The sequence below is a fragment of the Oncorhynchus keta genome, unplaced genomic scaffold (assembly GCF_023373465.1).
Source record: "Oncorhynchus keta strain PuntledgeMale-10-30-2019 unplaced genomic scaffold, Oket_V2 Un_contig_2290_pilon_pilon, whole genome shotgun sequence".
Taxonomy (NCBI): Eukaryota; Metazoa; Chordata; class Actinopteri; order Salmoniformes; family Salmonidae; genus Oncorhynchus; species Oncorhynchus keta.
Genome location: NW_026283111.1, coordinates 293,028 through 318,240, shown reverse-complemented (window position 1 = coordinate 318,240; position 25,213 = coordinate 293,028). Strand labels below are relative to the sequence as shown.

Sequence of the window (25,213 nt, the reverse complement as noted above, 5' to 3'; positions counted from 1 at the left end):
TGACTGAGGCAGAGCTACAGTGATGTTGACTGAGGCAGAGCTACAGTGATGTTGACTGAGGCAGAGCTACAGTGATGTTGACTGAGGCAGAGCTACAGTGATGTTGACTGAGGCAGAGCTACAGTGATGTTGACTGAGGCAGAGCTATAGTGATGTTGACTGAGGCAGAGCTTCACTGTCTGGGAAGGTGCTGTAATGTGTGGTAAAGGACTGGTTGACAGGACAGCATGTCGCAGAGCTATAGTGATGTTGACTGAGGCAGAGCTATAGTGATGTTGACTGAGGCAGAGCTATAGTGATGTTGACTGAGTGCAGAGCTATAATGATGTTGACTGAGGCTGAGCTACACACCCTGACTGAGGCACAGCTATGTCTGAGGCAGAGCTATAGTGATGTTGACTGAGGCAGAGCTACGGTGATGTTGACTGAGGCAGAGCTACAGTGATGTTGACTGAGGCAGAGCTACAGTGATGTTGACTGAGGCAGAGCTATAGTGATGTTGACTGAGGCAGAGCTACAGTGATGTTGACTGAGGCAGAGCTATAGTGATGTTGACTGAGGCAGAGCTACAGTGATGTTGACTGAGGCAGAGCTACAGTGATGTTGACTGAGGCAGAGCTATAGTGATGTTGACTGAGGCAGAGCTATAGTGATGTTGACTGAGGCAGAGCTACAGTGATGTTGACTGAGGCAGAGCTATAGTGATGTTGACTGAGGCAGAGCTATAGTGATGTTGACTGAGGCAGAGCTATAGTGATGTTGACTGAGGCAGAGCTATAGTGATGTTGACTGAGGCAGAGCTACAGTGATGTTGACTGAGGCAGAGCTACAGTGATGTGACTGAGGCAGAGCTACAGTGACTGACTGAGGCAGAGCTATAGTGATGTTGACTGAGGCAGAGCTATGATGTTGACTGAGGCAGAGCTATAGTGATGTTGACTGAGGCAGAGCTATAGTGATGTTGACTGAGGCAGAGCTATAGTGATGTTGACTGAGGCAGAGCTACAGTGATGTTGACTGAGGCAGAGCTACAGTGGCTGAGGCAGAGCTATAGTGATGTTGACTGAGGCAGAGCTATAGTGATGTTGACTGAGGCAGAGCTACAGTGATGTTGACTGAGGCAGAGCTACAGTGATGTTGACTGAGGCAGAGCTACACTGTCTGGTGAAGGTGCTGTAATGATGTTGACTGGTACAGAGCTGACAGGACAGCATGTCGGCAGAGCTATAGTGATGTTGACTGAGGCAGAGCTATAGTGATGTTGACTGAGGCAGAGCTATAGTGATGTTGACTGAGGCAGAGCTATAGTGATGTTGACTGAGGCAGAGCTACAGTGATGTTGACTGAGGCAGAGCTATAGTGACGTTGACTGAGGCAGAGCTATAGTGATGTTGACTGAGGCAGAGCTACAGTGATGTTGACTGAGGCAGAGCTATAGTGATGTTGACTGAGGCAGAGCTATAGTGATGTTGACTGAGGCAGAGCTATAGTGACGTTGACTGAGGCAGAGCTACAGTGACTGAGGCAGAGCTACAGTGATGTTGACTGAGGCAGAGCTATAGTGATGTTGACTGAGGGCAGAGCTACAGTGACTGAGGCAGAGCTACAGTGACTGAGGCAGAGCTATAGTGATGTTGACTGAGGCAGAGCTACAGTGATGTTGACTGAGGCAGAGCTATAGTGATGAGGCAGAGCTACAGTGACTGAGGCAGAGCTATAGTGATGTTGACTGAGGCAGAGCTATAGTGACTGAGGCAGAGCTACAGTGACTGAGGCAGAGCTACAGTGACTGAGGCAGAGCTGTGACTGAGGCAGAGCTACAGTGACGTTGACTGAGGCAGAGCTACAGTGACTGAGGCAGAGCTATAGTGACTGAGGCAGAGCTACAGTGACTGAGGCAGAGCTTGACTGAGGCAGAGCTACAGTGACTGAGGCAGAGCTGTGACTGAGGCAGAGCTACAGTGACTGAGGCAGAGCTACAGTGACTGAGGCAGAGCTATAGTGATGTTGACTGAGGCAGAGCTACAGTGATGTTGACTGAGGCAGAGCTATAGTGGCTGAGGCAGAGCTATAGTGACGTTGACTGAGGCAGAGCTATAGTGGCTGAGGCAGAGCTATAGTGATGTTGACTGAGGCAGAGCTATAGTGGCTGAGGCAGAGCTATAGTGATGTTGACTGAGGCAGAGCTACAGTGACGGAGGCAGAGCTATAGTGACTGAGGCAGAGCTATAGTGATGTTGACTGTCTGGTGAAGGTGCTGTAATGTGTGGTAAAGGACTGGTACACACCCTGACAGGACAGCATGTCGACCCAGAGCTATAGTGATGTTGACTGAGGCAGAGCTATAGTGATGTTGACTGAGGCAGAGCTATAGTGATGTTGACTGAGGCAGAGCTACAGTGATGTTGACTGAGGCAGAGCTACAGTGATGTTGACTGAGGCAGAGCTATAGTGATGTTGACTGAGGCAGAGCTACATGTTGACTGAGGCAGAGCTACAGTGACTGAGGCAGAGCTACAGTGACTGAGGCAGAGCTACAGTGACTGAGGCAGAGCTACAGTGACTGAGGCAGAGCTACAGTGACTGAGGCAGAGCTACAGTGACTGAGGCAGAGCTACAGTGACTGAGGCAGAGCTACAGTGACTGAGGCAGAGCTACAGTGACTGAGGCAGAGCTACAGTGACTGAGGCAGAGCTACAGTGACTGAGGCAGAGCTACAGTGATGTGACTGAGGCAGAGCTACAGTGACTGAGGCAGAGCTACAGTGACTGAGGCAGAGCTACAGTGACTGAGGCAGAGCTACAGTGACTGAGGCAGAGCTACAGTGACTGAGGCAGAGCTACAGTAACTGAGGCAGAGCTACAGTGACTGAGGCAGAGCTACAGTGATGTTGACTGAGGCAGAGCTACAGTGATGTTGACTGAGGCAGAGCTATAGTGATGTTGACTGAGGCAGAGCTACAGTGATGTTGACTGAGGCAGAGCTACAGTGATGTTGACTGAGGCAGAGCTATAGTGATGTTGACTGAGGCAGAGCTACAGTGATGTTGACTGAGGCAGAGCTACAGTGATGTTGACTGAGGCAGAGCTACAGTGATGTTGACTGAGGCAGAGCTATAGTGATGTTGACTGAGGCAGAGCTATAGTGATGTTGACTGAGGCAGAGCTACAGTGATGTTGACTGAGGCAGAGCTATAGTGATGTTGACTGAGGCAGAGCTACACTGTCTGGTGAAGGTGCTGTAATGTGTGGTAAAGGACTGGTACACACCCTGACAGGACAGCATGTCGACCCAGAGCTATAGTGATGTTGACTGAGGCAGAGCTATAGTGATGTTGACTGAGGCAGAGCTATAGTGATGTTGACTGAGGCAGAGCTATAGTGATGTTGACTGTCTGGCAAGAGTGCTGTAATGTGTGGTAAAGGACTGACACCCTGACAGGACAGCATGTCGACCCAGAGCTATAGTGATGTAGACTGAGGCAGAGCTATAGTGATGTTGACTGAGGCAGAGCTAGGTGATGTTGACTGAGGCAGAGCTACAGTGATGTTGACTGAGGCAGAGCTACAGTGACTGAGGCAGAGCTATAGTGATGTTGACTGAGGCAGAGCTACAGTGATGTTGACTGAGGCAGAGCTATAGTGATGTTGACTGAGGCAGAGCTATAGTGATGTTGACTGAGGCAGAGCTGTAGTGATGTTGACTGGTAGGCAGAGCTATAGTGATGTTGACTGAGGCAGAGCTATAGTGATGTTGACTGAGGAGCTACAGTGATGTTGACTGAGGCAGAGCTACAGTGATGTTGACTGAGGCAGAGCTACAGTGACTGAGAAGAGCTATAGTGATGTTGACTGAGGCAGAGCTATAGTGACTGAGGCAGAGCTATGTGATGTTGACTGAGGCAGAGCTATAGTGATGTTGACTGAGGCAGAGCTATAGTGATGTTGAATGAGGCAGAGCTACAGTGATGTTGACTGAGGCAGAGCTACAGTGACTGAGGCAGAGCTATAGTGATGTTGACTGAGGCAGAGCTATAGTGATGTTGACTGAGGCAGAGCTATAGTGATGTCTGAGGCAGAGCTATTCTGAGGCAGAGCTATAGTTTGTTGACAGAGCTAAATGTGATGTTGACTGAGGCAGAGCTACAGTTTTTTCTGAAAAGAGCTATATTATTGACTGAGGCAGAGCTATGATGTTGACTGAGAGCTTTTTGAACTGAGGCAGAGCTATCTGTGATGTTGACTTATCTCTGGTGAAGGTGCTGTAATTCTAAAGGACTGGTACACACCCTGACAGGACAGCATGTCGAAGTCCACGGACATGGCAGTGGCCTGGAAAGATAACAGCATGTTATTATTTGTTTACGTTGTTCGGTGCATTAGACCTGGTGTAACAAAACACTGTCTGAACACTGGATGTGTGACCTGGTGCATTAGACCTGTTGAAACAAAAAACACTGTCTGGACACTGGATGTCTGACCTGGTGCATTAGACCTGTTGAAACAAAACACTGTTTGGACACTGGAGTGTGACCTGGTGCATTTCCCTGTTGAAACAAAACACTGTCTGAACACTGGATGTGTGACCTGGTGCATTAGACCTGGTGTAACAAAACACTGTCTGAACACTGGATGTCTGACCTGGTGCATTAGACCTGTTGAAACAAAACACTGTCTGAACACTGGATGTGTGACCTGGTGCATTAGACCTGTTGAAACAAAACACTGTCTGAACACTGGATGTGTGACCTGGTGCATTAGACCTGTTGTAACAAAACACTGTCTGAACACTGGATGTGTGACCTGGTGCATTAGACCTGTTGTAACAAAACACTGTCTGGACACTGGATGTGTGACCTGGTGCATTAGACCTGTTGTAACAAAACACTGTCTGAACACTGGATGTGTGACCTGGTGCATTAGACCTGTTGTAACAAAACACTGTCTGGACACTGGATGTGTGACCTGGTGCATTAGACCTGTTGTAACAAAACACTGTCTGGACACTGGATGTGTGACCTGTTGAAACAAAACACTGTCTGGACACTGGATGTGTGACCTGTTGAAACAAAACACTGTCTGAACACTGGATGTGTGACCTGGTGCATTAGACCTGTTGAAACAAAAATTCAACAATCCTGCGACTGAGTGTGACATCATTTAACTGTGACACTTTCAGATACTCTCTGACTACTCAGAAGGATAACAGCTCCCACCTGTTTCACTCGGAACAGCATGACAACACCACAGACAGAAGGGGAAAGTTATCTCTTTGGCAACACATTTCGCATTAGCTAGTTACATGTCACCCAACTCTGAATTAAACCCTGTTTTACTCAAGTACCTGCGCGTCTCGCAATTCCACCACCACATTCTCACTACTCCAGCGAGCCGCCATCTTCCTCTACGGCAACAACATCAACAAGACGTCACACGACGCCCTGTCTCTCAAATCACGTACAGCGAGAGAACTACTTCCGGTCTTCTGATTGGTTGTGGTGATGACGCCGACGTCGCTATCCAAGATGGCGGCTTCCATGGTGGAACATGTTGTCGTAGACGCAGGAGGATTTTTGAAGAAAGCACTTCTTCAGGTGAGGTTTAAACTGTGTCACAGAGAGAGATGTAGAGATGTTCTTCAGGTGTTCCGTCCCCCAGGATCAGAAGTATTTAATACGAGTAACTTTTTATCACAAACTGCGTGCCTGATGTCAGGTCTGGATAGCGAGTTAACGTGGTCCATCCTGTTTAAATGGCCACATCAACATCATGTAGCTGCGTATATTATAATTTATACATTACTGTAAATATTGCCCTTCCCCCCCATATGTATATATACATGTATTTATTTTGTAGGACATCGGGAAGAATATCTACACGCTGAAGGATGTAGTCGAGGAAATTAGGGACAAGCCAACCCGGAGGAGCCTGTCATTCCTACCATATCAACTCAACTTCAGAGAGCCGCACCCAGAGGACATCAGATTAGGTAGCTAAGGCTTTTTTAAATGACTCATTTTGGTCAGTTTTGGTTGTTTGATTTGTTGTGCTGGATATTGTGTTTTTGAATACAAATCTGCCTCTCATTTACATTACATTTAAGTCATTTAGCAGACGCTCTTATCCAGAGCGACTTACAAATTGGTGCATTCACCTTATGACATCCAGTGGAACAGCCACTTGCATCTAAATCTTTTTTTTTTGGGGGGGGAAGGATTACTTACCCTTACTTACCCTATCCTAGGTATAGGACATCACTTCTATAGTTGTTGATGGTATTTCATGAATTGTGATGCTGGTACTGAGTGTTGAGGTCCGTGTTCAGTGACTGAGTTCTCCAAGAAGACGGGAGACTACCCCAGCCTTTCTGCCACAGACATCAAGGTGTTGGCTCTGACATACCAGTTGGAGAGGGAAAACGTCGGGACGGACCACCTGAAGAAAGAACCTGAGGTCAAGGTAAGACGGGGAACAATGAGACCTGAGGTCAAGGTAAGACGGGGAACAATGAGACCTGAGGTCAAGGTAAGACAGGGAACAATGAGATCTGAGGTCAAATGGACAGGGAACAATGATATTCTTTCAAGGTGACAGGGAACAATGAGATCTGGGTCAGGGTAAGACAGGAACTGAGATCTGAAAGTAAGGTAAGACAGGGAACAGGGTGCCATGAGGGACACAACCAGTGAAACAGACTAGTTATCAACAGAACCCTGAGTATTGAGACAGGGAACAATGAGATCTGAGGTCCACATCAGACAGGGAACAATGAGATCTGAGGTCAGGTAAGACAGGTGAGATCTGCAGGTCAAGGTAAGACAGGGAACAATGAGATCTGAGGTCAAGGTAAGACTTCCCCAATGAGATCTGAGGTCAAGGTTCAGGGAACAATGAGATCTGAGGTCAAGGTAGACCGCCATGAGATCTGAGGTTACCAGGTCAGACTGGGAACAATGAGATCTGAGGTCAAGGTGAGACAGGGAACAATGAGATCTGAGGTCAAGGTAAGATGGGGAACAATGAGATCTGAGGTCAAATGGGGACCCTTATTCTTTGACCGTGATGGTTTGGGTGCCAGGACTCTGGTCTAAAGTAGTGACTATATAGGAACAGGGTGCCATTACACACCAGTGAAACAGACTAGTTATCAAGAGAACCATGGGATCTTTAGTGACCTCAAGAGGCCACATCACAGCTTTGACATGTCGTCTGTCTCTCCAGGTGTGAGCCATGGGATCATTAGAGGCCACAGGCGTGGCAGGGTTCCACTTCCCCTCAAAGGTACAGTTTCAAAAATATATATATATTTATCCGATTTTACCAGGCCAGTGACTGGAACACATCTCATTTGCAGTGACCTCAGGAATAGTTACAGGGGAGAGGGGGATAAATGAGCCAATTGTAAACTGGGGATTAAGGTGACCATGATGGTTTGGGTGCCAGATTGGGAATTTAGCAGGACACCGGGGTTAACACCTCTACTCTTACGATAAGAGCCATGGGATCTTTTAATGACCTCAGAGAGTCAGGACACTCGTTTAACGTCCCATCCGAAAGACGGCACCCTACACAGGGCAGTGTCCCCAATCACTGCCCTTGGGCATTGGGATATTTTCTTTTAGACCAGAGGAACGAGTGCCTCTTACTGGCCCTCAACACCACTTCCAGCAGCATCTGGTCTCCCATCCAGGGACTGACCAGGACCAACCCTGCTTAGCTTCAGAAGCAAGTCAGCAGTGGTATGCAGGGTGGTCTGCTGCTGGTTAAAGCCAGCAGTGGATACAGGGTGGTCTGCTGCTGGTTAAAGCCAGCAGTGGTATGCAGGGTGGTCTGCTGCTGGTTAAAGCCAGCAGTGGTATGCAGGGTGGTCTGCTGCTGGTTAAAGCCAACAGTGGATGCAGGGTGGTCTGCTGCTGGTTAACAGTGGTATACAGGGTGGTCTGCTGCTGGTTAACAGTGGGATGCAGGGTGGTCTGCTGCTGGTTAACAGTGGGATGCAGGGTGGTCTGCTGCTGGTTAACAGTGGGATGCAGGGTGGTCTGCTGCTGGTTAAAGCCAGCAGTGGTATGCAGGGTGGTCTGCTGCTGGTTAAAGCCAACAGTGGGATGCAGGGTGGTCTGCTGCTGGTTAACATAGTGGGATGCAGGGTGGTCTGCTGCTGGTTAACATTGGTCTGCAGGGTGGTCTGCTGCTGGTTAACATAGTGGGATGCAGGGTGGTCTGCTGCTGGTTAACATAGTGGGATGCAGGGTGGTCTGCTGCTGGTTAACGCCAACAGTGGGATGCAGGGTGGTCTGCTGCTGGTTAACATAGTGGTATGCAGGGTGGTATGCTGCTGGTTAACATAGTGGTATGCAGGGTGGTCTGCTGCTGGCAAGGCCAAACAATGACATGAAATCAACTCTGTTGTTAACCAGAGTACTGATCCGTGTTGAGGTGTTTGACCAAGTAAATGAACAACTTAAAAAGACATCTAGAATAACCACGTGAACCATGTGGGATGATCATTAGTACCAATCAACCACTGGTCTGAACCAACCATCTAGAATAATAGTTAAGAGTTCTCCTCTTCTCTCCGTGGTCCAGAGGCCAGCTGATGGGCTGTTCAGTGGCAGATGGAGGCCAGCAGCACAGACACAGCACAGCTTAACCCTCCAGAGATCGGAGAGTACAGGCTTCCAGTTCTGGAGGAATCCTCTGCCCTGGTTACACCAATCTGCTGGAACTAGTGGTGAGTAGAACACACACACTACCTCTGACCTGCTATAACTAGAACACACACTACCTCTGACCTGCTATAACGAGAACACACACTACCTCTGACCTGCTATAACTAGAACACACACTACCTCTGACCTGCTATAACTAGAACACACACTACCTCTGACCTGCTATACCTAGAACACACACTACCTCTGACCTGCTATAACTAGAACACACACTACCTCTGACCTGCTATAACTAGAACACACACTACCTCTGACCTGCTATAACTAGAACACACACTACCTCTGACCTGCTATAACTAGAACACACACTACCTCTGACCTGCTATAACTTAAACACACACTACCTCTGACCTGCTATAACTAGAACACACACTACCTCTGACCTGCTATAACTGGTTAACACACACTACCTCTGACCTGCTGGAACTATAACACACACTACCTCTGACCTGCTATAACTATAACACACACTACCTCTGACCTGCTATAACTAGAACACACACTACCTCTGACCTGCTATAACTAGAACACACACTACCTCTGACCTGCTATAACTATAACACACACTACCTCTGACCTGCTATACCTAGAACACACACTACCTCTGACCTGCTATACCTAGAACACACACTACCTTTGACCTGCTATACCTAGAACACACACTACCTCTGACCTGCTATAACTAGAACACACACTACCTCTGACCTGCTATAACTAGAACACACACTACCTCTGACCTGCTATAACTAGAACACACACTACCTCTGACCTGCTATAACTAGAACACACACTACCTCTGACCTGCTGGTAACTAGAACACACACTACCTCTGACCTGCTATAACTAGAACACACACTACCTCTGACCTGCTATAACTAGAACACACACTACCTCTGACCTGCTATAACTAGAACACACACTACCTCTGACCTGCTATAACTAGAACACACACTACCTCTGACCTGCTATAACTATAACACACACTACCTCTGACCTGCTATAACGAGAACACACACTACCTCTGGTTACCTGCTATAACTATAACACACACTACCTCTGACCTGCTATAACTATAACACACACTACCTCTGACCTGGATAACTATAACACACACTACCTCTGACCTGCTATAACTAGAACACACACTACCTCTGACCTGCTATAACTAGAACACACACTACCTCTGACCTGCTATAACGAGAACACACACTACCTCTGACCTGCTATAACTAGAACACACACTACCTCTGACCTGCTATAACTAGAACACACACTACCTCTGACCTGCTATAACGAGAACACACACTACCTCTGACCTGCTATAACTAGAACACACACTACCTCTGACCTGCTATAACGAGAACACACACTACCTCTGACCTGCTATACCTAGAACACACACTACCTCTGACCTGCTATAACGGAACACACACTACCTCTGACCTGCTACAACTAGAACACACACTACCTCTGACCTGCTATAACGAGAACACACACTACCTCTGACCTGCTATACCTAGAACACACACTACCTCTGACCTGCTGGCACGAGAACACACACTACCTCTGACCTGCTATAACTAGAACACACTACTCTGACCTGCTATACCTAGAACACACACTACCTCTGACCTGCTAGAACTAGAACACACACTAACCACGTGAACCTCTGACCTGCTATAACTAGAACACACACTACCTCTGACCTGCTATAACGAGAACACACACTACCTCTGACCTGCTATAACTAGAACACACACTACCTCTGACCTGCTAGAACACACACTACCTCTGACCTGCTATAACTAGAACACACACTACCTCTGACCTGCTAGAACACACACTACCTCTGACCTGCTGGAACTAGAACACACACTACCTCTGACCTGCTATAACGAGAACACACACTACCTCTGACCTGCTATAACGAGAACACACACTACCTCTGACCTGCTATAACGAGAACACACACTACCTCTGACCTGCTATAACTAGAACACACACTACCTCTGACCTGCTATACCTAGAACACACACACTACCTCTGACCTGCTAGAACTATAACACACACTACCTCTGACCTGCTATAACGAGAACACACACTACCTCTGACCTGCTATAACTAGAACACACACTACCTCTGACCTGCTATAACGAGAACACACACTACCTCTGACCTGCTATAACGAGAACACACACTACCTCTGACCTGCTATACCTAGAACACACACTACCTCTGACCTGCTATAACTAGAACACACACTACCTCTGACCTGCTATAACGAGAACACACACTACCTCTGACCTGCTATAACTAGAACACACACTACCTCTGACCTGCTGGAACTAGAACACACACTACCTCTGACCTGCTATAACTAGAACACACACTACCTCTGACCTGCTATACCTAGAACACACACTACCTCTGACCTGCTATAACGAGAACACACACTACCTCTGACCTGCTATAACTAGAACACACACACTACCTCTGACCTGCTATACCTAGAACACACACTACCTCTGACCTGCTATACCTAGAACACACACTACCTCTGACCTGCTATAACTGTCTCTCTCTGTGTGTCTCTCTGTGTCTGTCTCTCTGTGTCTGTCTCTCTGTGTCTGTCTCTCTGTGTCTGTCTCTCTGTGTCTGTCTCTCTGTGTCTGTCTCTCTGTGTCTGTCTCTCTCTGTGTCTGTCTCTCTCTGTGTCTGTCTCTCTCTGTGTCTGTCTCTCTGTCTGTCTGTCTGTCTCTCTGTGTCTCTCTGTGTCTCTCTGTGTCTCTCTGTGTGTCTGTCTCTGTGTGTCTGTCTCTCTGTGTCTGTCTCTCTGTGTCTGTCTCTGTGTCTGTCTCTCTGTGTCTGTCTCTCTGTGTCTGTCTCTCTGTGTCTGTCTCTCTGTGTCTGTCCTCTCTCTGTCTGTCTCTCTGTCTGTCTGTCTCTCTCTCTGTCTGTCTCTGTCTGTCTGTCTGTCTCTCTGTCTCTCTCTCTGTCTCTCTCTCTGTCTCTCTCTCTGTCTCTCTCTGTGTGTCTCTCTGTGTCTCTCTCTGTCTCTCTCTGTCTCTCTCTGCCTCTCTCTGTGTGTCTCTCTGTGTGTCTCTCTGTGTGTCTCTCTCTGCCTCTCTCTGTGTGTCTCTCTGTGTGTCTCTCTGTGTGTCTCTCTGTCTCTGATGAATTGATGTGGTCCTTGTTATTTACCTGCAGAACATTGAGGACCTGTCAATATCAGACAGTGGAGCAGCAGACACTGTCCACACAGAACCTGAGACCGGGTCAGAGGAACACAAACACTCAAAGAATCATTCAGAGGAGCACGGCAGTGGATCGGAGGAGGAAGAGGAGGAGGAAGAGGAGGATGGCGGCGGTTGGATCACCCCTAGCAACATTAAACAGGTCCAGATGGAGACGGGGATCTGGGCGTCGCCTGTGGACGTTAAAGTGGCGTGTCTCACCACCGACTTCGCTATGCAGGTACTGAGGCCCAAATGGACCCCTTGATAATGCACTACTTCTAACCAGGGCCCATAGGTAGTGCATAAGTAGTACACTATATAGGGAATTGGGTTGCCATTTGGGACTTAATATTTAAGATTCTGGTTAAATTAACTCCAATAGTTCAGCGAACTCCTCTTTGTCTACGTAACTGTCCCCGAGTGGTAATAGTTGACGCTGATTACTTAACAGTTGATTAAATTCTGTTGAGACCCCATTTTAGATGTACACATTCAGAACCATGTGGTTGGTCGGTCGACTGTTGACTGCAGCCGGTTTGTTCAACAGAACGTCCTGATTCAGATCGGGCTCCATGTCCTCTCTGTGAATGGGATGCTGATCAAACAGGCCAGGAATCACATCCTGCGATGCCACGCCTGTTTTAAGTGAGTACCTCTTCCACGCTGAACGCTCACCTCGTCAAATACATTTACAAATACGTGTTATTCAATTATTACGCCCACACTGCCTGGCGTCCGCGCCAACCTGCGTCTGCGCCAACCTGCGTCCGCGCCAACCTGCGTCTGCGCCAACCTGCGTCTGCGCCAACCTGCGTTGGCCAAATAGAAGTCCTGCCTCTCATCTCATTGGTCTATAGAAGCAGGTACCCACGTGCCATCTCCTCATTGGTCTATAGAAGCAGGTACCCACGTGCCATCTCATTGGTTTATAGAAGCAGGTATCCACATGCCATCTCCTCATTGGTTTATAGAAGCAGGTACCCGCATGTCATCTCCTCATTGGTTTATAGAAGCAGGTACCCGCATGCCATCTCCTCATTGGTTTATAGAAGCAGGTATCCACATGCCATCTCCTCATTGGTTTATAGAAGCAGGTACCCGCATGTCATCTCCTCATTGGTTTATAGAAGCAGGTACCCGCATGCCATCTCCTCATTGGTTTATAGAAGCAGGTACCCATCTCCTCATTGGTTTATAGAAGCAGGTACCCACATGCCATCTCCTCATTGGTTTATAGAAGCAGGTACCCATCTCCTCATTGGTTTATAGAAGCAGGTACCCACATGCCATCTCCTCATTGGTTATACCCACGTGGGTGATTGAAAGACTAAATGTTTTGCCGGTTGTCATGGTAATACTATAAAAGTGTAGATGCCAATCACCATATAAGTTCAAAGATGAAAAAGCCTGGAAGGAGGAGAGATGACTAGAAACGATTCAGTTGGCCGTTTTATGTGTGGATTAATTGTCGGAGTAGAGGACCTTGTGCATTTCAGGTAAAATAACAACTCAATGTTTATATCCCAGGACAAATTAGCTAGCAACAGCAAGCTAGCTAAATAGGACAAATTAGCCAGCACTTGCTAGCTAACTAGCTAAATAGGACAAATTAGCCAGCACTTGCTACAACTCAATGTTAAATAGGACAAATTAGCCAGCACTTGCTAGCTAAATAGGACAAATTAGCCAGCACAGCTAGCTAACTAGCTAAATAGGACAAATTAGCCAGCACTTGCTAGCTAAATAGGACAAATTAGCCAGCACTTGCTAGCTAACTAGCTAAATAGGACAAATTAGCCAGCACTTGCAGCTAACTAGCTAAATAGGACAAATTAGCTAGCAACAGCAAGCTAGCTAAATAGGACAAATTAGCCAGCACTTGCTAGCTAACTAGCTAAATAGGACAAATTAGCCAGCACTTGCTAGCTAACTAGCTAAATAGGACAAATTAGCCAGCACTTGCTAGCTAACAAGCTAAATTGCCAGACATGTTTAATGCTTTTCGACCCCAAATGAATGTCATTGGTTCCGTTTGTTTTGATATCGCGTTTGGTGTCGGGGGACAAAATACATTTACGCACGACGGCGCAGCCGGTCTGGGTTCCGTGTTCGCAGTAAATTTAAAAAACACCCGTTGATGTCACGAGGACCCGTTTTTAGTAATTAGGAAACTTGTTCTCAACCTTGGTCTTTAAGAAGCTTAATTCAAACGGACAGTCTGACCTTCTCTCTCTGTTGTAGGACCACCACCAACATGAATAAGGTTTTCTGTCCACACTGTGGCAACAGAACGCTGAAGAAGATAGCAGTGACTGTCAGCGAGGACGGAAACATCCAGATGCATTTCTCAAAGAACCCCAAAGTGCTCAACCCCAAAGGGAAGAGGGTAAGTGGATGAAATGGTACCAGACCCACATCATACTGTGGTAGGAAACGTCTTCAACCCCAAAGGGAAGAGGGTAAGTGGATGAAATGGGACCAGACCCACATCATACTGTAGTAGGAAACAGGGTAAGTGGATGAAATGGTACCAGACCCACATCATACTGTGGTAGGAAACGTCTTCAACCCCAAAGGGAAGAGGGTAAGTGGATGAAATGGGACCAGACCCACATCATACTGTAGTAGGAAACAGGGTAAGTGGATGAAATGGTACCAGACCCACATCATACTGTAGTAGGAAACGTCTTCAACCCCAAAGAGGGTAAGTGGATGAAATGGTACCAGACCCACGTCATACTGTGGTAGGAAACACATCTTCAACCCCAAAGGAAACAGGGTAAGTGGATGAAATGGGACCAGACCCACATCATACTGTAGTAGGAAACCTCTTCCACCCCAAAGGAAACAGGGTAAGTGGATGAAATGGGACCAGACCCACATCATACTGTAGTAGGAAACATCTTCCACCCCTAGTCAGTTGGGGAAAGGGGGGGTGGTACCTAGTCAGTTGGGGAAAGGGGGGGGTGGTACCTAGTCAGTTGGGGAAGGGGGGTGGTACCTAGTCAGTTGGGGAAAGGGGGGTGGTACCTAGTCAGTTGGGGAAAGGGGGGGGTGGTACCTAGTCAGTTGGGGAAAGGGGGGTGGTACCTAGTCAGTTGGGGAAAGGGGGGTGGTACCTAGTCAGTTGGGGAAAGGGGGGTACCTAGTCAGTTGGGGAAAGGGGGGTACCTAGTCAGTTGGGGAAAGGGGGGTACCTAGTCAGTTGTCAGTTGGGGAAAGGGGGGTACCTAGTCAGTTGTCAGTTTATCTACCTTGTTCAGGGGAACAGGGGGTTACCTGTTCAGGGAACAGTGGGTTCACTGTTGTTCAGGGGAACAGTGGGTTAATGCATTTATCTACCTTGTTCAGGGAACAGTGGGTTAACTGCCGTGTTCAGGGAACAGTGGGTTCACTGCCTTGTTCAGGGGAACAGTGGGTTAACTGCCTTGTTCAGGGAACAGTGGGTTCACTGCCTTGTTCAGGGGAACAGTGGGTTAACTGCCTTGTTCAGGGGAACAGTGGGTTAACTACCTTGTTCAGGGGGACAGTGGGTTAACTACCTTGTTCAGGGGAACAGTGGGTTCACTACCTTGTTCAGGGGAACAGTGGGTTAACTACCTTGTTCAGGGGAACAGTGGGTTAACTACCTTGTTCAGGGGAACAGTGGGTTAACTGCCGTGTTCAGAACAGATTTTCACCTTGTCAGCTCTGGGATTTGATCCAGCAACCTTTCAGTTACTGGCTCAACACTAACCACGAAGCTACCTGCAGTCTAGCTTCTCCACTCTGTTACTGCTAGAGACTAGCTTCTCCACTCTGTTACTGCTAGAGACTAGCTTCTCCACTCTGTTACTGCTAGAGACTAGCTTCTCCACTCTTACTGCTAGAGACTAGCTTCTCCACTCTTACTGCTAGAGACTAGCTTCTCCACTCTTACTGCTAGAGACTAGCTTCTCCACTCTTACTGCTAGAGACTAGCTTCTCCACTCTTACTGCTAGAGACTAGCTTCTCCACTCTTACTGCTAGAGACTAGCTTCTCCACTCTGTTACTGCTACAGTCTAGCTTCTCCACTCTGTTACTGCTACAGACTAGCTTCTCCACTCTGTTACTGCTACAGACTAGCTTCTCCACTCTGTTACTGCTACAGACTAGCTTCTCCACTCTGTTACTGCTAGAGACTAGCTTCTCCACTCTGTTACTGCTAGAGACTAGCTTCTCCACTTTGTTACTGCTACAGACTAGCTTCTCCACTCTGTTACTGCTACAGACTAGCTTCTCCACTTTGTTACTGCTACAGACTAGCTTCTCCACTTTGTTACTGCTACAGACTAGCTTCTCCACTCTGTTACTGCTACAGACTAGCTTCTCCACTCTGTTACTGTAGCAGCTGCAGACTAGCTTCTCCACTCTGTTACTGCTACAGACTAGCTTCTCCACTCTGTTACTGCTAAAGACTAGCTTCTCCACTTTGTTACTGCTACAGACTAGCTTCTCCACTCTGTTTCTGCTACAGACTAGCTTCTCCACTCTGTTTCTGCTACAGACTAGCTTCTCCACTCTGTTACTGCTACAGACTAGCTTCTCCACTCTGTTACAGACTAGCTTCTCCACTCTGTTACAGACTAGCTTCTCCACTCTGTTACTGCTACAGACTAGCTTCTCCACTCTGTTACTGCTGCAGACTAGCTTCTCCACTCTGTTACTGCTACAGACTAGCTTCTCCACTTTGTTACTGCTACAGACTAGCTTCTCCACTTTGTTGCTGCTGCAGACTAGCTTCTCCACTCTGTTACTGCTAGCAGCTGCACTCTGTTACTGCTACAGACTTTCTCCACTTTTTCTGTTACTGCTGCTACAGACTAGCTTCTCCACTCTGTTACTGCTAGAGACTAGCTTCTCCACTCTGTTACTGCTACAGACTAGCTTCTACAGACTAGCTTCTCCACTCTGTTACTGCTACAGACTAGCTTCTCCACTCTGTTACTGCTAGAGACTAGCGTTCACCATTGCTTATTGTAAATGATTGAGGTGGAATGCTAATCTAATGTCCGCTCTCTGTTCCCCGTAGTACTCCCTGCCCCTGCCACAAGGGGGCAAACATGGCAGCAACCCCCACCTGGTGGAGGACCAGCGTTTCCCCCAGCAGCGCGTGTCCCATAAGGCCCGCCAGAAGACGGACGTCTTAAACCCAGACTACCTGGCCGGGGGCGGCTCACCTTTCTCTGATCACGACATCTACAGCCGCTCTGCCAACCTGCACATCACAGACGGCGGAGGGGGAGGGGGTCGGAGGCGGGCCAACCCCAACGCTGCCCGCAAGAAGAAATGTTGATGAATCGGAAGCCATTTTCTTCAATCTTCATTTTCTACACGCCAAGTTCCACTAAAGAGAAATCCCAGAAACTGAACTGTGAAGATAGCTGGATTTAATACTGATGTTTTGTATAAAATTAACATTTTTTTTTTTTTAAAGGTAAACTTAATGAATTCGGGTTCAAAATAATGTCATACAGTAACTAAACTACCAAGTTTGTAAAAGCCTGACGGTATATTTGCACTTTCAAGGCTTGTGTCTGTAACCTGCTCTGACATTTGATTGGTCTAATTAAAAACACAGTTCAAGACGCCTCTGTTGTGGATATATTTTAATAATGAAGATACATCTTACAGTAGAAATTAACTATTTTAAATGTACATAGTCCAGTTACCACATTGTCAAACCCAGATTAGATGGCAGTATATACATGATAAAGCATTCCTGAAAATGGTAAATTAACTAGTAAAAATGCACACAAGCTGAGATTCAAACCATTAATTCAAGGCTATTGGTAGTTTACCTTGCCAACACTCCTGAGGGTAACTCTCTGCTACCTCTGGGTTTACCTCAGGCTCTGATGGCTCACTGTCTAGCTCTGGGACTGGGTTATGTTCTGGGGCGGTCAGTACAGGCTCTAGGACTGGGTTATGTTCTGGGTCAGTCAGTACAGGCTTTGGGGGATTCAGTATGGCCTCCAACTCAGGGTCTTCCTGTACTTCACGGTGGCCGTCAGCCCTTGGTCTCTCTGCGTCGTCCAGTACAGGGTTCGGGTCATTCAAAATGGCTTCCAGTTCAGGGTCAGAGGTCAGACCTGTCTCGGAAACAAACTCAGTAGATATGGTGGATGAGACCATGGGATCCTCCTCAATAGGTTCCGGGCCTGCTATTGGTTCAGGAACAGGAAGTCCCAGGTTGTCAACAGGAAGTATTGGTGGAAGATCAGCTGTGGTGAGACCGTCCAGCTCAACACTGAGGTCCTCTCCCACCGGAGTCACCGTCTCCCTCTTGGGAAGAACAAACGCCAGAGGCTCCAGGACTGGACTCACATCGATACAACCCAGACCGCTGTACTGGTGGACTTGAGTTGGAGGGACACCTGGAGGACAAAAACCACGTTTCACATCAGTAAATGGATCTTCTAGTCTTTAGCATCGGGGGAGATCATTTAAAGTATGACCAACTGATGGGGGGACAGAGTATTTACCCAGTATGACAGAGAGCTGTGGGGGGACAGAGTATTTACCCAGTATGACAGAGAGCTGTGCTGGGGGACAGAGTATTTACCCAGTATGACAGAGAGCTGTGCTGGGGGGGGACAGAGTATTTACCCAGTATGACAGAGAGCTGTGCTGGGGGGACAGAGTATTTACCCAGTATGACAGAGAGCTGTGCTGGGGGGACAGAGTATTTACCCAGTATGACAGAGAGCTGTGCTGGGGGGGGACAGAGTATTTACCCAGTATGACAGAGAGCTGGGGGGGGACAGAGTATTTACCCAGTATGACAGAGAGCTGTGCTGGGGGGTGCTGGGGGACAGAGTATTTACCCAGTATGACAGAGAGCTGGGGGGGGACAGAGTATTTACCCAGTATGACAGAGAGCTGTGCTGGGGGGACAGAGTATTTACCCAGTATGACAGAGAGCTGTGCTGGGGGGGACAGAGTATTTACCCAGTATGACAGAGAGCTGTGCTGGGGGGACAGAGTATTTACCCAGTATGACAGAGAGCTGTGCTGGGGGGGGACAGAGTATTTACCCAGTATGACAGAGAGCTGTGCTGGGGGGACAGAGTATTTACCCAGTATGACAGAGAGCTGTGCTGGGGGGACAGAGTATTTACCCAGTATGACAGAGAGCTGTGCTGGGGGGCTGGGGGGGGGAGACAGAGTATTTACCCAGTATGACAGAGAGCTGTGCTGGGGGGACAGAGTATTTACCCAGTATGACAGAGAGCTGTGCTGGGGGGACAGAGTATTTACCCAGTATGACAGAGAGCTGTGCTGGGGGGGGGACAGAGTATTTACCCAGTATGACAGAGAGCTGTGCTGGGGGGGACAGAGTATTTACCCAGTATGACAGAGAGCTGTGCTGGGGGGGACAGAGTATTTACCCAGTATGACAGAGAGCTGTGCTGGGGGGACAGAGTATTTACCCAGTATGACAGAGAGCTGTGCTGGGGGGACAGAGTATTTACCCAGTATGACAGAGAGCTGTGCTGGGGGGACAGAGTATTTACCCAGTATGACAGAGAGCTGTGCTGGGGGGACAGAGTATTTACCCAGTATGACAGAGAGCTGTGCTGGGGGGGACAGAGTATTTACCCAGTATGACAGAGAGCTGTGCTGGGGGGACAGAGTATTTACCCAGTATGACAGAGAGCTGTGCTGGGGGGACAGAGTATTTACCCAGTATGACAGAGAGCTGTGCTGGGGGGACAGAGTATTTACCCAGTATGACAGAGAGCTGTGCTGGGGGGACAGAGTATTTACCCAGTATGACAGAGAGCTGTGCTGGGGGGACAGGACCCAGTATGACAGACGGCTGAGGAAAGGGACAGGTCCCAGTATGACAGAGATGCTCAGCAAAGGAACAGCAGAGAGCTGGCTGGGGGGGGACAGCTCCCATCTCAGTATGACGGAGCTGCTGAAGGGACAGAGTATCTTAGCCCGGTGACAGAACGCTGGGGGGGACAGATCAACCCAGTATGACAGAGACTGTGCTGGGGAGGAGAGAGATTTACCCAGTATGAGTCTGAGGGAGCTGTGACCTGATCCTATGACAGAGAGCTGTGCTACAGAGATCACCCAGATGACAGTGGCAGAGTATTTACCCAGTATGACAGAGAGCTGTGCTAGAGAGCATCCCCATCTACCGCTGTGCTGGAGAGCATCCCATCTACCGCGTATGAGAGAGCATCCCATCTACCGCGTATAGAGAGAGCATCCGCTGTGCTAGAGAGCATCCCATCTACCGAGAGCTGTGCTAGACAGAGCATCCCATCTAGACAGAGATCCCATCTACCGCGGGGGAGAGAGCATCCCATCTGACAGAGAGCATCCCATCTACCGCGTCTAGAGAGCATCCCATCTACAGAGAGCTGTGCTGGGGGGACATCCCAGTCTGACAGAGAGCTGTGCTGGGGGGGAGAGAGCATCCCATCAGAGAGCATCCCATCTACCGCAGTCTGAGAGAGCATCCCGTCTAGAGAGACATCCCATCTACCGCGTATGAGAGCATCCTGGGGGGACAGAGCATCCCATCTACCGCATCTAGAGAGCATCCCGTGCTAGAGAGACATCCCATCTACCGCAGTATGAGAGAGCATCCCGTGCTAGAGGGGACATCCCATCTACCTGTGCTGGGGGGGACAGTATTTAGAGAGAGCATCCTGGGGGGACAGCGCCAGAGAGCATCCCATCTATTTACCCAGTATGAGAGAGCTCCCGTGCTGGGGGGGGAGAGAGCATCCCATCTACCGCGAGCTGTGAGAGCATCCCATCTACCGCGTATGAGAGAGCATCCCATCTACTGTGCTGCGGGGGAGAGAGCATCCCATCTACCGCATCAGAGAGCATCCCATCTACCGTATCTAGAGAGCATCCCAGTCTGACAGAGAGCTGTGCTGGAGAGCATCCCAGTATGACCGAGAGCTCTAGGGACAAGCATCCCATCTACCGCGTCTAGAGAGCATCCCATCTACCCAGTATGACAGAGAGCTGTGCTCCCAGTCTATGAAGAGAGCATCCCATCTACCGAGAGCTGTGCTAGAGAGCATCCCATCTACCGAGAGCTGTGAGAGCATCCCATCTACCGAGAGCTCTGGAGGGGAGAGCATCCCGTATAGAGAGAGCATCCCATCTACCAGCTGTCTAGAGAGCATCCCAGTCTGACCGTGTGCTGGAGAGCATCCCATCTACCGAGAGCTGTGCTGAGAGCATCCCAGTCTACCGAGCTGTGCTGGAGAGCATCCCATCTACCGCGTCTAGAGAGAGCATCCCATCTACCGCATCTAGAGAGCATCCCATCTACCGCTGTGCTGGGGAGAGCATCCCAGTCTACAGCGCCTGGAGAGCATCCCATCTACCGCTGTGCTAGAGAGAGCATCCCAGTATAGAGAGAGCATCCCATCTACCGCAGTATGACAGAGAGCCTGTGCTGGAGAGCATCCCATCTACCGCAGCTCTAGAGAGCATCCCAGTATGAGAGAGCATCCCATCTACCGCAGTATGAGAGAGCATCCCATCTACATCCCAGTATGAGAGAGAGCATCCCGTGGGGACAGAGAGAGCATCCCATCTACCGCTGTGCTAGAGAGAGCATCCCATCTACCGCTGTCTAGAGAGAGCATCCCATCTACCGCGTGCTAGAGAGCATCCCATCTACCGCTGTGCTAGAGAGCATCCCATCTACCGCTGTGCTGGAGAGCATCCCATCTACCGAGAGCTGTCTAGAGAGAGCATCCCATCTACCGCAGTCTAGAGAGCATCCCTGGGGGAGAGAGCATCCCATCTACCCCGTGCTAGAGAGCATCCCATCTACCGCGCTGTGCTGGAGAGAGCATCCCATCTACCGCTGTGCTAGAGAGAGTATCCCATCTACCGTGCTGGGGGGGGAGAGCATCCCATCTACCGAGAGCTGTCTACCCGTCTAGAGAGCATCCCATCTACCGCTGTCTAGAGAGCATCCCATCTACCGCTGTGCTAGAGAGCATCCCATCTACCGCGTCTAGAGAGCATCCCATCTACCGCTGTGCTAGAGAGCATCCCAGTCTACAGAGAGCTGTGCTAGAGAGCATCCCAGTCTACCTGGACAGAGAGCTGTCTAGAGAGAGCATCCCAGTCTAGAGAGAGCATCCCATCTACCGCGTCTAGAGAGCATCCCATCTACCGCTGTGCTGGAGAGCATCCCAGTCTACCGAGAGCTGTCTAGAGAGCATCCCAGTCTACCGCTGTCTAGAGAGCATCCCATCTACCGAGAGCTGTGCTAGAGAGCATCCCATCTACCGCTGTCTAGAGAGCATCCCAGTATGACTAGAGAGCATCCCATCTACCGCGTGCTAGAGAGCATCCCAGTCTACAGAGAGCTGTGCTGGGGGGGGAGAGAGCATCCCATCTACCGCTGTCTAGAGAGAGCATCCCATCTACCGCTGTGCTAGAGAGCATCCCAGTCTACCGCTGTCTAGAGAGCATCCCATCTACCGCGTGCTGAGAGAGCATCCCATCTGACAGAGAGCTGTCTAGAGAGCATCCCATCTACCGCGTGCTGAGAGAGCATCCCATCTACCGCAGCTAGAGAGCATCCCGTCTACCGCATCTAGAGAGAGCATCCCATCTACCGTATGACAGAGAGCTGTCTAGAGAGCATCCCAGTCTACCGCGCTGTCTAGAGAGCATCCCATCTACCGCTGTCTAGAGAGAGCATCCCATCTACCGCGTGTGCTAGAGAGCATCCCGTCTACCGCTGTCTAGAGAGCATCCCATCTACCGCATCTAGAGAGAGCATCCCGTCTACCGGTCTAGAGAGCATCCCCCGGTCTACCGCGGTGACCTGGGGAGGAGAGAGCATCCCATCTACCGCTTGAGTCTAGAGAGAGCATCCTGATCTACCGCTCTAGAGAGCATCCCAGTCTACCGCGTCTAGAGAGCATCCCATCTACCGCGTCTAGAGAGCATCCCATCTACCGCGTCTAGAGAGCATCCCATCTACCGCGTCTAGAGAGCATCCCGTCTAGAGAGCATCCCATCTACCGCGTCTAGAGAGCATCCCATCTACCGCATCTAGAGAGCATCCCATCTACCGCATCTAGAGAGCATCCCATCTACCGCGTCTAGAGAGAGCATCCCATCTACCGCATCTAGAGAGCATCCCATCTACCGCGTCTAGAGAGCATCCCATCTACCGCATCTAGAGAGCATCCCATCTACCGCGTCTAGAGAGCATCCCATCTACCGCGTCTAGAGAGCATCCCATCTACCGCATCTAGAGAGCATCCCATCTACCGCATCTAGAGAGCATCCCATCTACCGCATCTAGAGAGCATCCCATCTACCGCATCTAGAGAGAGCATCCCATCTACCGCATCTAGAGAGCATCCCATCTACCGCATCTAGAGAGCATCCCATCTACCGCGTCTAGAGAGCATCCCATCTACCGCGTCTAGAGAGAGCATCCCATCTACCGCATCTAGAGAGAGCATCCCATCTAGAGAGAGCATCCCATCTAGAGAGAGCATCCCGTCTAGAGAGCATCCCATCTACCGCGTCTAGAGAGCATCCCATCTACCGCGTCTAGAGAGAGCATCCCATCTACCGCGTCTAGAGAGCATCCCATCTACCGCGTCTAGAGAGAGCATCCCATCTACCGCATCTAGAGAGCATCCCATCTACCGCGTCTAGAGAGCATCCCATCTACCGCGTCTAGAGAGCATCCCATCTACCGCTGTCTAGAGAGCATCCCGTCTAGAGAGCATCGTCTAGAGAGCATCCCATCTACCGCGTCTAGAGAGCATCCCATCTACCGCGTCTAGAGAGCATCCCATCTACCGCGTCTAGAGAGAGCATCCCATCTACCGCATCTAGAGAGCATCCCATCTACCGCGTCTAGAGAGCATCCCATCTACCGCGTCTAGAGAGCATCCCATCTACCGCGTCTAGAGAGCATCCCATCTACCGCGTCTAGAGAGCATCCCATCTACCGCGTCTAGAGAGCATCCCATCTACCGCGTCTAGAGAGCATCCCGTCTAGAGAGCATCCCATCTACCGCGTCTAGAGAGCATCCCATCTACCGCGTCTAGAGAGAGCATCCCATCTACCGCATCTAGAGAGAGCATCCCATCTACCGCGTCTAGAGAGCATCCCATCTACCGCATCTAGAGAGCATCCCATCTACCGCATCTAGAGAGCATCCCATCTACCGCGCCTAGAGAGCATCCCATCTACCGCATCTAGAGAGCATCCCATCTACCGCATCTAGAGAGCATCCCATCTACCGCGTCTAGAGAGCATCCCATCTACCGCGTCTAGAGAGAGCATCCCATCTACCGCATCTAGAGAGAGCATCCCATCTACCGCGTCTAGAGAGCATCCCATCTACCGCATCTAGAGAGCATCCCATCTACCGCGTCTAGAGAGAGCATCCCGTCTAGAGAGAGCATCCCATCTACCGCGTCTAGAGAGCATCCCATCTACCGCGTCTAGAGAGAGCATCCCATCTACCGCGTCTAGAGAGAGCATCCCATCTACCGCGTCTAGAGAGCATCCCATCTACCGCGTCTAGAGAGCATCCCATCTACCGCGTCTAGAGAGAGCATCCCATCTACCGCGTCTAGAGAGAGCATCCCATCTACCGCGTCTAGAGAGAGCATCCCATCTAGAGAGAGCATCCCATCTACCGCGTCTAGAGAGAGCATCCCATCTACCGCGTCTAGAGAGAGCATCCCATCTAGAGAGCATCCCATCTACCGCGTCTAGAGAGAGCATCCCATCTACCGCGTCTAGAGAGCATCCCATCTACCGCGTCTAGAGAGAGCATCCCATCTACCGCGTCTAGAGAGCATCCCATCTACCGCGTCTAGAGAGCATCCCATCTACCGCGTCTAGAGAGCATCCCATCTACCGCGTCTAGAGAGAGCATCCCATCTACCGCGTCTAGAGAGCATCCCATCTACCGCGTCTAGAGAGAGCATCCCATCTACCGCGTCTAGAGAGAGCATCCCATCTACCGCGTCTAGAGAGCATCCCATCTACCGCGTCTAGAGAGAGCATCCCATCTACCGCGTCTAGAGAGCATCCCATCTACCGCGTCTAGAGAGAGCATCCCATCTACCGCGTCTAGAGAGAGCATCCCATCTACCGCCTAGAGAGCATCCCATCTACCGCGTCTAGAGAGAGCATCCCATCTACCGCGTCTAGAGAGCATCCCATCTACCGCGTCTAGAGAGAGCATCCC

General features: G+C 49.6%; 3 protein-coding genes across 3 annotated transcripts in view; 1 reads left to right on the top strand and 2 right to left on the bottom strand.

Annotated features, from left to right (window-relative positions):
- wdr59 (WD repeat domain 59) overlaps positions 1–5,397 on the bottom strand; it is a 105,332-nt gene extending 99,935 nt beyond the window's left edge. Inside the window, exons 1-2 of the mRNA XM_052505208.1 lie at positions 5,344–5,397; positions 4,289–4,331 (exon numbers count right to left, since the gene is read on the bottom strand). Coding sequence (XP_052361168.1) covers positions 4,289–4,331; positions 5,344–5,397 — 97 coding nt within the window. The remainder of the gene's footprint in view (positions 1–4,288; positions 4,332–5,343) is intronic.
- LOC127921642 (RNA-binding protein NOB1-like) lies at positions 5,341–17,574 on the top strand. Its single transcript, XM_052505207.1, has 8 exons — positions 5,341–5,593; positions 5,856–5,988; positions 6,325–6,586; positions 8,658–8,730; positions 11,936–12,202; positions 12,512–12,609; positions 14,206–14,350; positions 17,017–17,574. Exons 1-8 carry the CDS (start codon positions 5,501–5,503, stop codon positions 17,278–17,280), a joined length of 1,335 nt encoding a protein of 444 aa, XP_052361167.1. The 5' UTR covers positions 5,341–5,500; the 3' UTR covers positions 17,281–17,574.
- Positions 17,575–17,578: 4 nt separating this feature from the next.
- Positions 17,579–21,178, bottom strand: LOC127921641 (transforming acidic coiled-coil-containing protein 3-like). The gene is made up of 3 exons (XM_052505206.1): positions 21,019–21,178; positions 18,470–18,529; positions 17,579–18,361 (listed from the first exon to the last, which is right to left on the bottom strand). Exons 1-3 carry the CDS (start codon positions 21,176–21,178, stop codon positions 17,760–17,762), a joined length of 822 nt encoding a protein of 273 aa, XP_052361166.1. The 3' UTR covers positions 17,579–17,759.
- Positions 21,179–25,213: the final 4,035 nt, after the last annotated feature.

Coding starts and splice junctions, on each gene's coding strand:
- LOC127921642 (XM_052505207.1), top strand. CDS start 5,501: ATGACGCCGACGTCGCTATCCAAGATGGCGGCTTCCATGGTGGAACAT. Junction 5,594..5,855: donor TGAAGAAAGCACTTCTTCAG/GTGAGGTTTAAA, acceptor TTTATTTTGTAG/GACATCGGGAAGAATATCTA. Junction 6,587..8,657: donor AACAATGATATTCTTTCAAG/GTGACAGGGAAC, acceptor TTAACCCTCCAG/AGATCGGAGAGTACAGGCTT.
- LOC127921641 (XM_052505206.1), bottom strand. CDS start 21,178: ATGGGATGCTCTCCAGCACACGGTCAGACTGGGATGCTCTCTAGACAG. Junction 18,530..21,018: donor GCTCTCTAGCACAGCTCTCG/GTAGATGGGATG, acceptor TCTGTCCCCCAG/CACAGCTCTCTGTCATACTG. Junction 18,362..18,469: donor ACAGCTCTCTGTCATACTGG/GTAAATACTCTG, acceptor TTTGTCCTCCAG/GTGTCCCTCCAACTCAAGTC.